Source organism: Pundamilia nyererei, unplaced genomic scaffold, assembly GCF_000239375.1.
Source record: "Pundamilia nyererei isolate P.nyererei 1_Seehausen unplaced genomic scaffold, PunNye1.0 scaffold00043, whole genome shotgun sequence".
NCBI lineage: Eukaryota > Metazoa > Chordata > Actinopteri > Cichliformes > Cichlidae > Pundamilia > Pundamilia nyererei.
In genome coordinates, this window is record NW_005187444.1 from 1,927,546 (window position 1) to 1,945,120 (window position 17,575).

Sequence of the window (17,575 nt, forward strand, 5' to 3'; positions counted from 1 at the left end):
AGAAAAGAAAATAGTCCATCTATCCATCCAGTAAATTTAGTTATGCTCATTCTAAAAGCCAAAAAGTTTATCCAGGGTATGCTCACTGGGTAGCAACTTTTCAATCACAAGTTGTTAGCCAATAACAACAACAACAACTAACTACTAAGTAAGTAGAACCTTTTTAGCAGAGTCAGACCAAAATATATGAAAAGGTAATAAATCCAATGTGCACTGTTATGAAAAGCTGTTTCTTTTATATTACTATTATTATTTCAACACAACCATGCAGAAAAAGTGAGAATGGGCTGGAAAAAGATACTTGGGTAAAAGTAGTAATAATGCAATCAGAAAGTGTGTAAAGAAGTCCAGAAGGTCAATATACAATAAAAGATATTCCATGGGTTATATGTTCTTTAATACAAAATAAGATGTTAATTAATATTAATAGCAGAAAAATATTGAAAAATTAAAAAAAATATATATATATATACATAAATAAAAACAATCCTAACTAAATTATTCCGGAAAATCTTTTCGTGATTTTTTTTCTGCAACTTCGAAGAAGGAACATCATCACTTTAACAGGAAATTAAACTCCTTGTTGAGATCAGATATCTCACATTTAGTAAGACCAATATCTACCTGATCTATTAGCAATTATCTCAGACTCACAAGAAAATTTGTAAAAGAAAATTATTCATACACACCTGCCAACATGCACAAGTTATACACATACACACACAGTGTCCTGACTATATTTAGCCCTGGTTCCGTCAGCTATCCTAAGTGGTCTTGTCATGAGAAAAAGATTGCCTCAGCTCTGACAGAACTCAATTTACCACTTGTCTTCCATCAGCAGCTAATGAAGAAGACAACCAAAGCACAACCTGCTGAAATGAACCTAATCAGGTCAAACGCAGAGTGGGAAAAATCCACTCAGCTCTTATTATGGCCTCTAAACATTTTGCATGACACAGCAGCAACAAGTCCCCCCCCCCCCTTCATTGCTGTCTGTAGCAGCGATTTGAGCAAGCGCTGGTGTGGGTGGAAGTTCGCTGGCACGCTAGGATCTAGAAAATTGACTTCACATTGTGGTTGGGTTAACTACACCTTTTCTTCGCAGCTGTCCTGTCTGTCAGTCTTGAGGACTAAGAGAACACGGAGATGTGCACTTCACTTCATTCATTTCGGTTTTAGCAACAGACGTAGAAATGTTCATGAAACATTTGTGCAATACTGCACCTGGGATAAGTAAGAGGAGTTGTTTATTATCCATTAATTTCACTATCCTTCAAGTCAGAAAAAATATGGTTCTCTTAACTACCAAACAGAACATATCTTCAATTATGTCTTGCTTTTTCCACAGCATGTGTTTCCACACAATTGATGAGCAAAAGCACTAAATCTACAAAACAATACAATAAAACTCACTAAGAAGCACTTAAGCACAATGTGTAGTTCGGATGTTATATTATAAGCAAAGCATAATGCATAAAGTATCTATTATAGGATTCATGTTGGCTCGTCACCAAACACAAGCACCATAGACACAGCCAAGGCACACTCTGTTTCTTCTGGCTCAAAACAGCTATTTGAGGGGAGACTTACACATAACAGCTAGTTCAGTCCACCTTCAGTAAAGCGAATGAGTCTTTGCTACTTTGACAGGAAACAAAAGTGTAATTTCCTGATATTTCTAACTATCTTACAAAGAAAAGCATGGTTTATGCATTAGTAAACTGCAATTTAAAAAGTACAATGCTGGTGATTTACCTCTGGCTCTGAACAAAATCTCTGGTGGGTGTCAAAAGGCAGGAAAAACTCTTGACACAGAAGCATTAGGCAGATAGTGAAACCATGACAAGTACAACAGTCATGCTATACTGTGAAAAAAGTAGCCACTTCTACGCTTCTATTTTCAAATCAATCTAACTCTGTTCTTTATTAGTTTATTTTTATGCTTTCCAACATATTTTCAAATACATCTGTAAAGAAGAAGAAACTGCTTTGACCTGCTCTGATACTGAGTTTCAATCCCTCAGGAGGACTAAGCCAGTGGCTCACTGACAGCTGAATAGACTATAAATCAAAATGTTTAATCTGGAAAGCAATGTACTATTACACAACAGTAATCCAAGTTATGAATTTCCCTTTTTTTCAATATGCAAATGGTGGAAAATGATCCTTTTTTTTCCTTCCTTTTTTCACATTTGGAAAATACACCATCATACCAAGGAAAACACACGTGACTCCTTTTCCATTTGTGTGTGAGCAGAAACGGAGGCAGTGGAAGTCAGGCCATTTCAGCTTTTGTCCATCGGCCTAAATGTGTTTGATGCGTGGAAAAGCAAACAAAGACAAGCGCCAATGGCATAAGGTTAACACTGGATAAGTATAATAGCCACCGTAAGTGTGTGATGCTTCTCTTTTTAATAAAATTTTTAAAAAGGGGGGGGGGGCATTCATGCGCACATGAATGCCTCCAAGCGTTGACTCTGTAAACCATACAAAACCTGGAACACATTTAGATCTCATCAGCTACAGACGCTTAGTTGTTTTTATGTGATTATCCTTACAACTGCAATCCTCCCGTTTCACAACCAGCCAGTGTCCCACTCACCACATTCCCACACGTCCTGTCCACTTATTCAAGGATTGCTTGAACTTGCACCTACAAATGCCCACAGCTCCATTATTCTGGCGATGAAGTGAAGGCACCACTTGTGCCGGGGTGTGATTAGCGCGCGCACACACGCACAAAAAGGGGGGAGATAGGAGAAAAAAAACTCTGAGGTGTCAACAACTAATTTATACTGTGTAAAATCAGAAGTGACGAGAGGGGAAGCAAGCAACCAACTCAACTGAAACAGTCACGGTACTGGACACTGTGGGCTGCGGTCTGAGCAGTAAGGACTGTTGACAGTAAAGGCTGATAGTAATAGAACAAATGTTAAAACAGAGAGAGGTAACTTACCGTTTACCCCAAACACCAGACAAGCTGTAAAAAGTTGCAGCCAAAGGAAAAACCGCGTCTGTTCCTTCATACTTCTTGTTTTTGTCAGCCGTTAAATAGCTGTAGTTTGTCAGTTTGATGGACAACTGTACGGTTAGAGTGCAACGACAGTCTGGACGTTGTTGCTACGGCGGCTCGAGCTTGTTGTTCGGCTCTTACTCCCAGAGAGCAGGCGTGGAGAAGGAGCACGTGTACCTCGGCTCTCGGCCAATCGCAGCCTGGCATTTAATTGTGACCCCGCCCCCCGTTTAAAAAAAAGTCACTAAGAAAAGTAAATTGATCTGCTATGGAAACAAAAGAAGCTATTATAGCTAATGGGCTGCACTATATCTAAATTTGATTTCATTCAATTTTTCAATACCCAAACCTTGAGGAGAAAATCATTGTTTACATTTTAGTAACATTTATGTATTACGAAGGTGAATAGGTCTGCCAGTCCTTGTAGTAAAATGCTTTTCTCTGAGTTTGAGGGACATCACAGCACCAAGAACCACGCATCTTTATTTTGACTTCAGATACCAAGCCAACAGCAGTAGTGAACTTCAAGAACCAACTTCTGATAGCATCACCTTTGGCCACCAAAAGGACGTCCTTAAACTCACACTCTTTCCTTGACAAACAGTTTGATTACATTTTCACATTGTATGAGAGTTACAGCTAACAGGGACAAAAACAGCAACGCGTGCTGACAGAAAAGTTCAGGATATACTCAAGAACTCAACTCATTATTACTGCTGTTGGACAGAAGTAAGCTCACTGACCCTTTGACCCAAATTAGACTTCATCAAAACGTTTTACAGCCTCCTCCAGAGTAAATAAACATGCACACATATTGACAGCTAAGCTAAACTGTAGCTACGATGATTCAATTCAATTCAATTCAATTTATACAGTGCCAAAAAGTCACACAAAGGTGCTGTGTATTTTAAGATAAAGACCCTACAAAAATACAGAGAAAACGAGGTGACTTCCTATGATTAAGCACTTGGTGACACTGGGAAGGAAAACCTTCCATTTAACAGGAAAAAAAACCTCTGCCAGAAACCAGTTTGAGGGAGGAGCAACCATGGGTTGGGGTGAGTGAGGTGAACTGGGAGGTGTAAGAAAACAGATTGTATTTTACTGTAATCTACAATCTGATGAACTCTAGTGGTAAGATTTTACTAACTTTAACAGTTCAATCAGCATGCATTAGCATCATTTGGTTGTTTTATGGCTAAAGTCAGATTTGCTGTATGTGAATTCATTATACATACATAACAGCTTTATATGATTACAACAGGATGGATAACAGATGGGAAAAGGAGCTATAATCATGTAAGGCCTAGACCACAGCATTAAAAAAAAACCCATATGAGTTTTTGCTTTAATTGTAATGTATATATCATCTATATATGATATATGAATATGGTCTAAAATGTCAGATTTACTATAGCATGTGAGAGAGTTCATTGATTCTTAATGTTCTGAATAATGTTTCTTGTATCCAAAAATGTTTGAAACACACTGAAATATTTTATAAATATTTGTAATATTTAAATGAGTCCCATTTTTCTTCTAAAACAAAATTTACATGCATTTAATTTGCGTCATCATCGTCACCATCAGTACAGCTTTAGTCCGTAATGTCCCTCTTTGATGGAGCCCTGTTGATGAATTGCAAGTCTATTCACAAAAAGTTCTGGGAAAATTTCCATGATGTGCCATGCATGAAATTCTCTTCTGACATGCAGATTAAGGCCAGAGATTTATTGTATCAAGCCATCTGTGGGTGTTTCTGGAACTCGGATCCAGCAGTGGGTCAGAGTTGATTATTGAGCTGTCAGAGGGAGTGGTCGTGAGACAAATAATTGGTTTTAATAGGTGTGAGACTAAGAGTGATGTCTAGGAGTGGTGATTCTATCAAGCTCCCAATCTTTCACATTTATCTTGTGTGGATAAATGTAACTTATTTGTGGCTCTTTGGGCGACTAATGCAACTACATTTGTTTATGCAACACTCCATCTATTTTAGAACTCCAGTGCCTGTAATTGATTTTTCGAGGGTGAACTGAGAGAAAAAATAATAATAAAGGAGATTACATTTCTCTTTAAGAGGTAAGTAAATGGGTGGGTGGGGGGGGGGGGGGTTAATAATCTTTCCCCTTTTCAAGTTTTAATATGAATTGCAAAAAATTACCACTTTTCTCTGAAAACACAGATGCCACTGTATCATGTACACATAGGCTGACTGACATTCATCAGTGGTCACTGTGGTGTGTGTCTCAGCAATGACAGATTTCTCAGATGTTACTCTTCCATGCGACAAAGCTTCTTCACATGACTGACCTTCAGTTAGTATGAGCTGGGTTAATCATCACAAGATGACAGTTAAATGAAAATTTAATGTGACAGGACCCTGTTTGATCTTAATCCGCATTGCAGAGAGGAGCATAATCCTGTAAACTCAAATCTTGAGAACATGTGATACCCTTAAAGGGAAATGCTACTTGGCGAATTTGGCACAGGATTCATGAATGTATAGCTGGTATGTAGTGATGTTTCACTTCTGTCTCCCACACAGAAACAAGAAAAATTGGCCAAGATGTCTTTCACTTCTGTCTCCCATTTGGAAATGAGACTGAGGATTCATCATAAACAGCACCAGATATAAAGAAATGAAAATAATTGATAGGAGTGGAGATGAGCAGAGTTTAATTTTGACATTCTTAGTTTGTACAGCTGTGTATGCTCACAAGGCTCAATGATTTTTTTGCCAAATGGGGCTTTCTGGTGTATGTTGGACTGTGAAAGATATACACATGACAATAATTGATGAATGTATATATTGCCAAAAGAATTCTATTAATTTTAGTTGTTTAAGTTTACATCGTTGCATCATTGTCGCATAAAGTATGCTGAAAATCCCATTTCTTAGAATTTATTTGAAAGAGTTAAAGATTTGGGAGATGTGATGAAATGTATGCATAAAGTATTGAGAGTGTGTATGTTACCAATCTGTAAAACTATACTTTTTGATGTCAAAGTTAAAGCCATGTCATCAACACATTAAAATAAACAAATATTCACTTATTATACATGGATAGATTATATATTAGTAGAAACAACATTTAAAGCATGGTTAAGCCGCTATGAGAATATACAGTCATTGATTTTGACCCAGTGTTTCCAGTTAATCAATGGCGCCCTCTTGTGGCTAACACACTCAGTGCAAAGTTTAGACAAATCGCTTGAAAATGAATGACATTTAAACTAGAGGAATAACGTTTGTTGGATTTAGTTTTTCTGTTTGTATTATTATTATTTTTTTATTATTTGTCAACGTAAGCTAGGGTTTCAGTTAAGTAGGAAGTAAGTGGCTATGTTTGCTGTACTGCCTGCTGGTATAATCGGAAATTTCAGTTTCACAAAGCGAAGGAGGAGACTGTGACACCGAAATGGAGAGTTTCATGTATTATATTATGACTATACATGACAGGTCTAACAAGTAGAACGTAAAATAAGATGGACAAAAACGTGAAAATAAAACGTTAAAAAAAATTGACTATACATATTTTCATTCGCAATTGTAAATTTATCATTTTGTTGCATTTGGGATTGCAAAAATTCGGAGCTTTTTCAGGTGGCATGAAGGCATCCTGAGCGAGTCGCTGGTCAGTCAGTTTCTCCGCTGTAAACAGGCGGTGTTAGAGCGTCAAACTTCGGGTGGGTCCGGGAAAAACCTAGTGAAACTTCAGAAAGTGTAATGGTAAGACCATACATTTTAATTTTATGCTCAACCCGTATTGCTTTCTTTACGTAAAGTGCCTGTTGTGTTTGGTCGACATCTGACAGAAAAAGTTTTACCTGAGTGACGTGACAAAGGCAACAAACTGAGGCACTTTTAAGCTAGCAGGCAGTTTCTTCTAACCTCCCTATTTCTCATTTTGTGTAATCCATATGCGTCACGTAACCGCACCGCAAACCACATATTGCAAATTACTCGTGTTTGTGTACTCTTTTGTTGGTTTGCCTTGGCCATTTAATTCAATGAGATGTTACTTGCGTGTTTTCCCAGCTCTGAATGAAATACTTTCTTCTGGCAGCAAGGTGAGTAAAAACCGTCAACATTAATAGATGGTGTCACTCCTGGATAACTCTATCATGTCTTCAGTGGATTTTTAGTTATTTATTTATTATTTTGAGATTTCATACTAGACTCTACTGAAAGATCAGATCCCAAATGTCGCACAGCTGCCTATAAGTTAGAGCACCATGTAATTTTATGCTGTTGTATGTGAGAAGCTGCCGTTTTAGCAGAAATTTACAAACACATTTTATGTTTTCAATATTTCAGTTTCATTTATGAAATTTGACTTTTGTAAATGTACTGTGTAAAAATAATCCATTTGCTGTAAGCTTTTTGCTTGTGTAAATTATATGTTTATGCACACACAGCGGATCAACTCACACATGTAAAATGACCACCACGGAGGGCGGTTATGTACACACCTTTGGCCCAGAGCTGCCTGCCATGTTTGATGGTGTGAAGCTGGCGGCGGTGGCTACCATCCTCTATATCATTGTCCGCTGTCTGAACCTCAAGAGTCCCACTGCACCACCAGAGATCTTTTACCAGGACACCCTGCTCAGTCACTACCTGCTCAAGACCTGCCCAATGCTGACCAAAGAGTGAGAGGTTTTAATATTATATTAAAAGATCTGTGATGGCATTGGGATGACTAGAATGTGGACTTAATCATGAACTCCCGATTCTTACCTTAGATACAGGTGCACCATAGACTCATCAGGCATAACATTATGACCACCTGCTTAATTTTGTGTTGGTCCCCCTTTTGCTGCCAAAATAGCCCTGACCCATTGAGGCATGGAGTCCACCAGAACTCTGAAAGTGTGCTGTGGTATCTGCACCAGCAACAGATCCTCTCAGTCCCGTAAGTTTTGAGGTGGGGCCTCCATGGATCCAATTTGTTTGCTTTGTGGCGTTATCCTGCTTGAAAGAGGCCACAGCTGCCAGGGAATACTGTTTCCACGAAAGGGTGTACAGGTAAGCAACTCACATACAGCTGGCCATCCACATGATGTGAAAGAAAATGGGATTCATCAGACCAGACCACCTTCTTCCATTGCTCCACGGTCCAGTTCTGCTGCTCACGTGCCCATAGTTGGTGCTTTTGGCAGTGGACAGGGGTCTGACCATACGGGCCAGCCTTCACTCCCCACCTGCATCACTCTGTCGCTTATTCACCACCGTTACTTTCTTGGAACACTTGATAGATACTGACCACTGCATTCCAGGAAAACCCCACAAGAGCTGTGGTTTTGGAGAAGCTCTTACCCAGTCGTCTAGCCATCACAATAATCAAACTCGCCCAAATCCTTACCTTGGCACATTTTTCCTGCTTCTAGCGCATCAACTTTGAGGACAAAATGTTCACTTACTCCCGAAAATATCCTGCTCACTAACCGGTGCCATGATAATCAGTGTTATTCACTTCACCTGTCAGTGGCCATAATGTTATGCCTGATCAGTGTATTTATAGTGTGAGCACAGTGTATGATATACACAACATACAAAAATCTAGAAAATTTAACAACAAAAGCAAAAGAATCAGAAAACAGTCATCCTGAAACTGTTCCAACTCTGTTCTAAGACATGGTTTGCATTAAAGTTGGTCAGTTACAGATTTTGGCTTACGTAGATGTGAATCCCACTCTCACAGGTCCTCGAGTCCTATGTTGAACTGACTGAACCACTACTTGTGTGGACTTCTGAGGTCTTTATTCGCCTTTATGTGACTCATTGTAGGGGGGGGTTGGAAAAAAGCTGTTATTGGCCAGAGTCTCCCAAGAAGGACTAGATTTCCTAAACACTGTAAACAGAGCCTAGAGGAGCAGCACTCTTTTCAGATACGTTGTAAGGGAGAGATCCATTCTCTCAGCCCAGCACCCACAGAGGCAGGCAGTGGCTGAACTAGGAAACATAAGAAAACCATGCAGTGTTGTTGCATTATAGAAGTTTAGGGGGATTTCAGCTGTTTGGAGACATAACATCCATTCACGAATGTACTTTCATTTCTCTTACTCTGACCATAATGTGAATAAACATGCCATTTGTTCTCTGGTGGAATGAGCCAGGAATTACTAGGCTGAGCTGATCCATTAGTGAAACTGTAATTTTCCACATACATGGTAGGAAAAAAGCTTCCCGGGGAGGAAAAAAAACTTTAGAAATATTTTTTTGGAGGAAATTTACCAACCTTTTTAAGCATTTTCAATACATTTGAGTCAATATCTATCTATTGATAGAGAGACAGGCAACAGTGGATGGATGGATGGATATCCTCATTTATTTAGATATTGGCCTTAAAATAAATGCCCCAATAGCAGCCATCAAGTGCTACTAAGTGGTTGATCCATAGTATCCAGATTATATCAGAGATAGTCCACAGCTTCTTCTGCGTTGTAAAAACCTGGGCTCTACATTACTTTCAGGGCTGCCTTCAACCCTGAAAGAACTTAGCAAAACATTTATTTAAACAAAAACAGTGGTGCGTTAAACATCCTGACCTGTTATGTAAGTGTTTCACCTAGAGCAGGGGTGTCAAACTCAAATACACAGTGGGCCAAAATTCAAAACTGGAACAAAGTTGTGGGCTAACATTAATATTTATTGAAAAAAAAACTTCCTCCAGATATAAGAATGAATCTTTTCTTATGGACTCAAATAAGTTTTGCTAGAAAACTGAATATGGAACAAGCAAAGCTTAATACTAAACAATATATATATTAGCTGTATAATACCAGTAGGCCAGCTCTAATAGTAATTTGGTATGGCTTTGCGGGCCAAATGTAATTAGACTGCGGGCCAAATTTGGCCCGCGGGCCAGAGTTTGACACCTATGACCTAGAGTGTGCACTAGCCATGATAAAAATCTAGCTAGCGGTTGGGTAACAGTTCTGACTCACTCACCAAAGATGACAAAACATACCTCACACCCCTTCCAATAATGTTGCACAACTATTCAAAGAAACATGTCATTCATTAGAAGGAGTGTCCGTGGATGGGCTAAGCTAATGTAGCCCTGATCCACAATCCATCCTAGTGAGGTTTGGCGATTTTCTCCAAACCTCCAAGTTTACTTTCAGTTTTTTTAGGTTGTTTTTGTTTTTCTGTAAAGATTCTGTTTGCACAGTGGGTGTGCTGTTTTTTAGTACACACTATGAAGTAGATAAAGATAAGGAAAATTCTCAGCTGTTTGTTTTTGGACAGGAAGAAGCGGTATGTTGGCCAACCGCATACCTGATGTGAACTTAATTTCTGCTAAATGTTATTTGGCTTCATATTTTTGGCACTCTTCATATTTAAGCACGCTGGAGTCATGTAATTTGAACACCTAAAAAAAAAAAAAAAAAGCACTCTCAGAGTGTGCCTGGCTTGTCAGACTGATGATCTTCTGAAGCATCTTCCAGTTACATAATATGGGCCTTGTCCTTCTTTTCAGATACATTCCTCCCTTGCTGTGGGGGAAGAGCGGTCACATCCAGACGGTGCTCTACGGGAAGATGGGACGTGTCAAAACTCCAACGCCCTGTGGGGTTCGCATGTTCCTCCCAATGCAGGATGGTGCTACGGCTACCTTTGACCTCTTTGAAGCTATTGGAGCCCACACCACTGGAGGTCAGAGGCAAAAACTACTTTGTTCCTGTTAAACCACCAAATCAGCTGGTTTTCGGGGTATTTAATTACACAACGGCTGATGTGTTGGTACTTAAAGAGCTTCCCGATTGTTGTTTAGTTGAGGTGCTTTTCTTTTCATTTCATTCCTCCTGAGTTTTATGTGCTTGTTTGGACCGAGAGAACATCAGTCTCATGTAACAAGCAGCTCCTGCTACACTTTGAGCGACTTTAATGAACTCCCTCGAGGAACGATGCCAGCAATGTAGTTCAGCGGGGTTAAATCCGCACACACACTACAGTGCACATGACATCGACTTTTACACAAGCTCATGACTCCAATTTAAATGTAGTTGCACATCCAGACTCTTTTGTGTCTTTGTGTGGGTGCCAGATGACATTACCATGGTAATCTGTCCTGGGATTGGTAACCACAGTGAGAAGAACTACATCCGGACCTTTGTGGATTATTCCCAGCGGCAGGGTTACCGCTGTGCTGTCCTCAACCACCTGGGAGCCCTGCCTAATGTTGAGCTCACCTCGCCACGCATGTTTACATACGGTAAAAAGTTATTGCCACATTGTCTGTTTTTATGATATTTTTTAACATTACTTGGATAAAAAAAAGAACCTTATAATGTGCAATCCTGCCAAAATCAATCTTTTGACAAATAAAACCAGATTCCCAAGAAGCATAATGTTATAAATATATATTAATCTGTCATATCGAGTATATATTACTGCTATACATTTGTAAAAGCAACTCTTTTACTTTCAGGTTGTACCTGGGAGTTTGGAGCTATGGTGGACTACATAAAACGCACTTTTCCCCAGACTCTGTTGGTGGTCGTGGGGTTCAGTCTGGGAGGAAACATCGTCTGTAAGTTCCTGGGGGAAAACCAGTCAAACCAGGACAGAGTGCTATGCTGTGTCAGCGTCTGCCAGGGTTACAGTGCCCTCAGGTTGGTAAACTGACTGAAGGATTAACACAATTAAGACTAATGGGTCATGTTGTTGTCGCCGTTGCTCTGCCGTCACAAGTGAAACTGAGGTGATCATGTTGAACTCTGATAAATACTGAAACGGGGTTTATTTACTCTGAAACACAGGAAAGAAAGGAGACTGAGAAGACTCTGTTTTATCAGGACTATCAGAGCTTTGAAAAGAAAAAGAAAAAAGCTTGTGAAAAAAGCATCCTAGGTACGGTTCCAGTCAGAGACTTTGTTAGAGAAGAAGACAGCACTCAGTGAAACCTAAATTGAATCTTAGGGAATTCTGCAGCGGCAAAGATGGTGATAGAAGTACAAAGTACAAAGATGGTGATAGAGTTAATTTCCAAGGGGGTAAAAATGTTAATAATGCCTCTTTAAGGGGAATGTCAGTAAATTTCTTAAGCAGTTTTTATCAGCTTTGACTAGTGATCTTCTACATGCAGGGACCAAAGAAATGACAGTTAATTTAGCTGTTCTTTAAATCAAGTTCCCAAATAAGTTCCTAAAGTTGTTTCCTAATGGTTCTTGTGAGATTTGCTTCAAGAAAGTATTACACGTTGTCATGTTGCCATTCACCCTGCTTCACTGAATGAATGGGTTAAATGCAGAGAGGAATTTCCCCACGGGGATGAATAAAGTAATAAAGTATACATTATTCAGAGGGATTATTTCTGTGGTAAACAACATTCAGTGAGTGGTGATCATTTGGCAGCATTGAATTCACTTAAGCTTTTTTGGCGATTAGACCAATGAGCCGTCATAGCAGGCTGTCAGCGCTGATAGGCATTACGAGTCTAGGCCCTGATGGGATTGAAGATGGAGGATTGGATGGAGGTCTGAGTGACCAGGGGGAGGTGGGTTCCACCAATCAGAGTCAAGAGGCATCAGAGGAAAGAAGATGATTGGATTAGAGTAATGGTGTCAGCAGTGGATTTGAAAGCGTGGAAGTGATGAAAGAAATAGACTAACAGCCAAACATCCATGAAAGCAGGCAGATGAGTGATTACAGATCTTTCTTATTGAACTGAGGCATAAGCGTCATTACTGCGCTTGTATATGATCGTATTAAGCGGACCCATTACAATTGTTTTGGATTGCTTGGAGTTACTGAGTGCAATATTAGGTTATATAACTTAATTTAAAGTTTTGTGTTAAGCAGCACCATAATAGTGTTGGGGTTAAATAATTTGCAGTGTTGATATTTACAATAGTTAAAATATAATAGTGATATGATGGATCAGACTACTGCTGTAGTGACTTTAGTTTGTAATGTGGTTCCACAGTATGTTTGTATTCATGTGCATTTGCTTGTGTGTGTTTAGGGCTCAGGAAACTTTCCTTCAGTGGGACCAGTGCCGGAGGCTCTACAACTTTATGTTGGCGGAGAATATGAAGAAGATCATTCTGTCGCACAGGTGGAGCAACACAACAGTTATTGATTAATGGTTACAGATACGTAATACTCTTAAATTTGATCAGAATGTCATTTAGTCATAAAGTACTGCAGCTTTTTGCTTTTCTGTAGCTCAGACACAAGCATGAATCTTTTCTCTGCTAATTGTTGGAGTGGCTTTCTGCAGACACAAAATTTTCTCGATTATCTCTGTCTGATAGAGAGCAGAAATTCTTAAATGTTAGCGTAATTCTGAAAAATTTGCCAGAAATTCCTAAATCTGTTATCTAAAATGTAGATCTGTGAGTCATTTGTGGAGAATCGGATGAAAAGCACTTCTCAGCCAAACAAAGACACAGTCTCCCGCGTTGGTTTTGTCTAAATGTCATATTATTAAACAGGGACAGTTTGCTGGCCATGCAGTGCAGCAACATTGGCGATGGAGAGCTGAACAGACTGTATGCAGCCACATCTTTGATGCAGATTGATGACAGCATTATGAGGTAAAATATTCTGGGCTTTGAATATGATGGGTTGCTCTAAATTCTGTGGGCCATCTCTTTAACTATGTTATCGCATCATTTTTCACTTCAGAAAATTCCACGGTTATGACTCACTGAGAGAGTACTATGAGAAGGAGAGCTGTGTGCACTACATCCACAAAGTGAGTGACAAGTACCTATCCGTGTATGTAACAGAGCTCAACACATCTATCCCTCTATTACTACTTCTGCAATGACTTCATGTTTGGACTACTGTTAAATACTGTTGCTGCTATATTTATTGTTCACCTGATCTAGCATACTTGGATAGCAATCATACATAATTAAGTCCAGGTGTGGTTGAATACTACTTCTCTTATCACTGTTATATTATTCTGTTATAAAAGTGTAATGGTAGACAATATAAAATGTGGGCGTAGCTTGTGTGACATTAGCACAGAAGTGCCAGTGACGGTTACTTCTATCTTTTGTACTGTCTGCACTAATAATGTGTAAGTAGGTATTCTAAAAAATTAATAAATAAACTGGACTACTCTTTTTTACAGATCACTGTCCCACTCCTCCTGCTAAACTCCTTGGATGACCCACTGGTTCATCCATCACTACTTGCTGTTGCACGCACTCTTGCAGGTTTGTGGTTTTTGTCTAAACTCCTTCTGCAGTGTGAGTCAGTGGTAGTTAAAGGTTGTCTTTGTAACAGGCTAGCTTAAAGCTGGCTGCCATGATAAGTAGCTACCAATTTGCCCACGTTAGCAGGCAAACAAGAAAGATAGCTCGTGGTATGTTTTAATTATAGATAACTAGCAGTTTATTAGAATAGAAGAATTGAATAGTCACTTGATTCTATTCTATTCTGACAAGCTAACAAGGATTCCTCCTAATAACACCTGTAACTGTGTCTATGTTTGATATTTGGCATGTATGGTTTTATTTAGTGAACGTGGTGAAGTCTTGGCCAGTGGGCATGTTGAAGTAAAACTGGGTAGGGCATTCACAGAGCAACCTTTGTTTTAATTTTGTGGAGTTCCTCAAGCTAATTTTTTATCACTGTTGTTAACTATGTAATGTTTTCTTAGCTACCTAGCATATGTGGCTAGCTGGCTATTCAGATTTCTTCCTGCACAATGCTTGAAGAAGCCAGGTTTGTTTGTTTTTTGGGAGGGGAGTTGTGATTGTGTTGTGTTGTACTGGAGGCAGGCTGTTGGCGTGTCTAACTTGATGTTAGCTAGTTATCAGTCAGTAGTTAAATTGTAACAGAGAAGAGGAAATAAGCATTGTAGTGAATATGAACATTACAACCTGTGGATTTACATGGAACATTTGAGTCTTCAACATAGAAAACATGTTGTTGAAAGGAACTGAGAAAGTCAAGGAAAGTCTTTTTTTTAAGTTGTTTTACACCAAGTTTAAAATATGCTTCCATACAAACCTTTAATAACAAATATTAAAGATATTATTTCATGGCATGCAACACAGAGGTGATGTAGAGTCTGGTGAAAATGCTGTCCTCACAGTGGTGCTAACTCAGAGCAGCATGAAGCGAGTTAACAGGACACTCGCAACACAGTCTTAAGTGTTGATAAAGTCTTGATGCAGCTATCTGCTCAACACACCCTCCCCAGACAGTCTTGTTGAATTTTTCAGGGCCATGTGATCCACCTGAGCTGTTGGGTTATATACAGGGACCTGTGTGTGTGTCTGGCCTCAACCTGCTGCCCTGTCTTGCCTCACATGGGAGATTCTTGTTTTGTAAAAGTCTTCGTATTCATGTAAAGTTTTTACGCTTCAAGTAGTCATGAATTCTATTTCTTTAAAATTTTGTCTACTTTTCTACTGGTTCTGTATCAAGATTCAAGTTATAATCTGTGCAGTCAGTTTCTTTTGAAAAACATGATCATCTTCGTGGTTGGATATTTGGACTCGTCACAGCTTTGGCGTCATTTAGCTTCTTAAAAATTGGTCTTTGACGGGAACAGATTTTTGGTGAACTGAAACTTTATACTTCTCTCTTCCTAACTGTCTTCCCCTTTTAGAGAAAATGCCCAATGTGGTATTTGCCCTGACGCAACATGGGGGCCACATGGGCTTTTTCGAGGGAGCTGTTCTGTTCCCTCAGCCCCTCACCTGGATGGACAAGGTCATAGTGGAGTACACCAACGCCGTCTGCCGCTGGGAGAAGAAGCAGTCGGTCTGTCAGAGTAGCAGCGAGTAGGACATGAACTTTTTGTATGGAAGCACGCAATACCACTCTGCGAGTTGCACTTACATACAAGTCCAGAGACAAACGCACAAAGACAGCTTGCTGTACCTGCTCAGCTTCAGCACTTTTGGCCTTACAGCTACATGATTCTGGAACTTGTAGATGATTAGACAAGGCAGCCTGAGTGGAAGTGGTTAAACCAGATTAGAAATAAAAACCTACAGAGGTGATCGCACAGGTGAGTGTAATGTGATCCCAAGCAGAAGTGTTCTTTCTGCTTTTGTTCTTTTTATCTCTCAGGTTAACAATAGTTTGCCCTCTGCTGGTTTTTGGTAGGTACTTCTTTCTTTATTCTCTAAAGCAGGGTGCGTAATTTGAATTCTGCCATAAGAAAGAAAAAAAGGTGGACTCTTTTTTTCAAGTTTTCAAATAATATTTTAATGATGTTTTGGTTCTGTCCTGTTCTGAAGTCCTTTAATTGAAATAGTGCATTTTCACTAAGAGGATGTTGCTGTTTATTAAAGAAAAACATCTGATAAGAATGTGATTTAATCTCTCAAATCAGGTAATGTTTTACAGATATTTTTTGGTAGGTTTTCATGCTCAATTTTCTCCAGTGGACTCTGTCTGCATTTAGGGTAGACAAAAACAGACCCAACTGAACATTTCTGGTTTGTTGAAACATGTACTTGTAGATCCAACCATTCCATGAATCAATCAATTTACTGTAAAGCCTCCTGGTGTAGAACTCTGGTTACCCAAAACTTATAAATAACTAATAACTCCCAGCGTAGAAATAATTTAACTAGAAGTGGCAGGTGTGGTGGTATAAACGGCTGTTTACGGTATGTTTCGAAGGTGATAACATTTTGAATGTGTCTCTTCTTGGTCACGATTATGTTCCATATACCAGGCGTGGCTTCAGTTTAAACACTGTAGTGACTTAATATTAAACTTTAGCATCGATTACCTTTTGGGGGAGGATGTTGTTGTTGTTCATAGCTGTTCATTGCTGCCTACTGGATGGTGGTGTTTGCAATATCAAAGGTAAAGACAGCTAAGAGTATCGCTCTATTGAAGATGATTAGTGTCACTGACAAAAAAGGACAGGGGGGTGGATTTTTATATTTTTTATTTTCTGAATTGTGAGAAAGAAAGAAAAAACACTCCTGTACTGTCATGGTACTGTAAATTTCCACCAGAATTATGTGATTTCAAAGGTTTCAAACACCAGCTAAGCTGGTGAGGGCACAAATGCAATGTTTTTGCTGTTTTGGTTTGCTTGTTTTTAATATTCTGAGCTCTTATTATCATGTTAAGGACTTTTGAGGTTGGTCAGTTTCCTGTGAGTTACATTCTCAGTGGACTCCACCCAGTCTATGTAGCCTCCAAATTATGCAACTTATATCTGCTCTGCAGAAGTCAAATGTCATGCAACAGCACCACAAACATGTCCTGACTTTTTCACTGTTTGCTCGCACTTTATTGTCTTCAATGCACTATGTAGAGTCATTGACAATTAAAAGTAAATGAACACATTTTTATTGGTGTGATATTATAAATTAAGACGTTTCAATTGTCTTTTTTCACAATCATTTTCTGATGGGGTATTGTGCATAGTGTAAAAAATTACTCTTCATTAACTTGTTCCTGGATGAATGAGTTTTTTCAAGTTACTTGACAAGATTTTTCTTTTTAGTCTCATTTCACATAACAGGGGCTTGTCTGCATTGTTGAATATATGATTATGATGTAGAAAATGAAGGAAAATGTGGGTGTTTTCATGGTGCGCAGCCTGTTTACAAGTGATTTTC

General features: G+C 39.1%; 2 protein-coding genes across 5 annotated transcripts in view; one reads left to right on the forward strand and one right to left on the reverse strand.

Annotated features, from left to right (window-relative positions):
• Nucleotides 1–3,186, reverse strand: part of mfge8b (milk fat globule EGF and factor V/VIII domain containing b) — a 22,976-nt gene extending 19,790 nt beyond the window's left edge. For 3 of the 4 annotated variants that reach the window (XM_005731471.2, XM_005731470.2, XM_013910424.1), the window contains exon 1: nucleotides 2,957–3,186. In XM_005731471.2, the coding sequence (XP_005731528.1) occupies nucleotides 2,957–3,026 (70 nt within the window). In that variant the 5' untranslated portion in view covers nucleotides 3,027–3,186. The remainder of the gene's footprint in view (nucleotides 1–2,956) is intronic. The other variant, XM_005731472.2, reaches the window with a different exon arrangement.
• A 3,448-nt stretch (nucleotides 3,187–6,634) lies between these two features.
• Nucleotides 6,635–17,547, forward strand: abhd2b (abhydrolase domain containing 2, acylglycerol lipase b). The gene is made up of 11 exons (XM_005731473.1): nucleotides 6,635–6,743; nucleotides 7,053–7,084; nucleotides 7,433–7,666; nucleotides 10,501–10,676; nucleotides 11,068–11,235; nucleotides 11,452–11,635; nucleotides 12,988–13,080; nucleotides 13,460–13,561; nucleotides 13,653–13,722; nucleotides 14,107–14,191; nucleotides 15,595–17,547. Exons 2-11 carry the CDS (start codon nucleotides 7,059–7,061, stop codon nucleotides 15,771–15,773), a joined length of 1,317 nt encoding a protein of 438 aa, XP_005731530.1. The 5' UTR covers nucleotides 6,635–6,743; nucleotides 7,053–7,058; the 3' UTR covers nucleotides 15,774–17,547.
• Nucleotides 17,548–17,575: the final 28 nt, after the last annotated feature.

What these genes read in the sequence shown, in the direction of transcription:
- abhd2b (XM_005731473.1), top strand. Translation starts at nt 7,059, where the DNA reads ATGAAATACTTTCTTCTGGCAGCAAG. An exon ending in TGCCCAATGCTGACCAAAGA is followed by an intron (nt 7,667 to 10,500) that starts GTGAGAGGTTTT and finishes CCTTCTTTTCAG; the next exon opens with ATACATTCCTCCCTTGCTGT. An exon ending in CAGGGTTACAGTGCCCTCAG is followed by an intron (nt 11,636 to 12,987) that starts GTTGGTAAACTG and finishes GTGTGTGTTTAG; the next exon opens with GGCTCAGGAAACTTTCCTTC.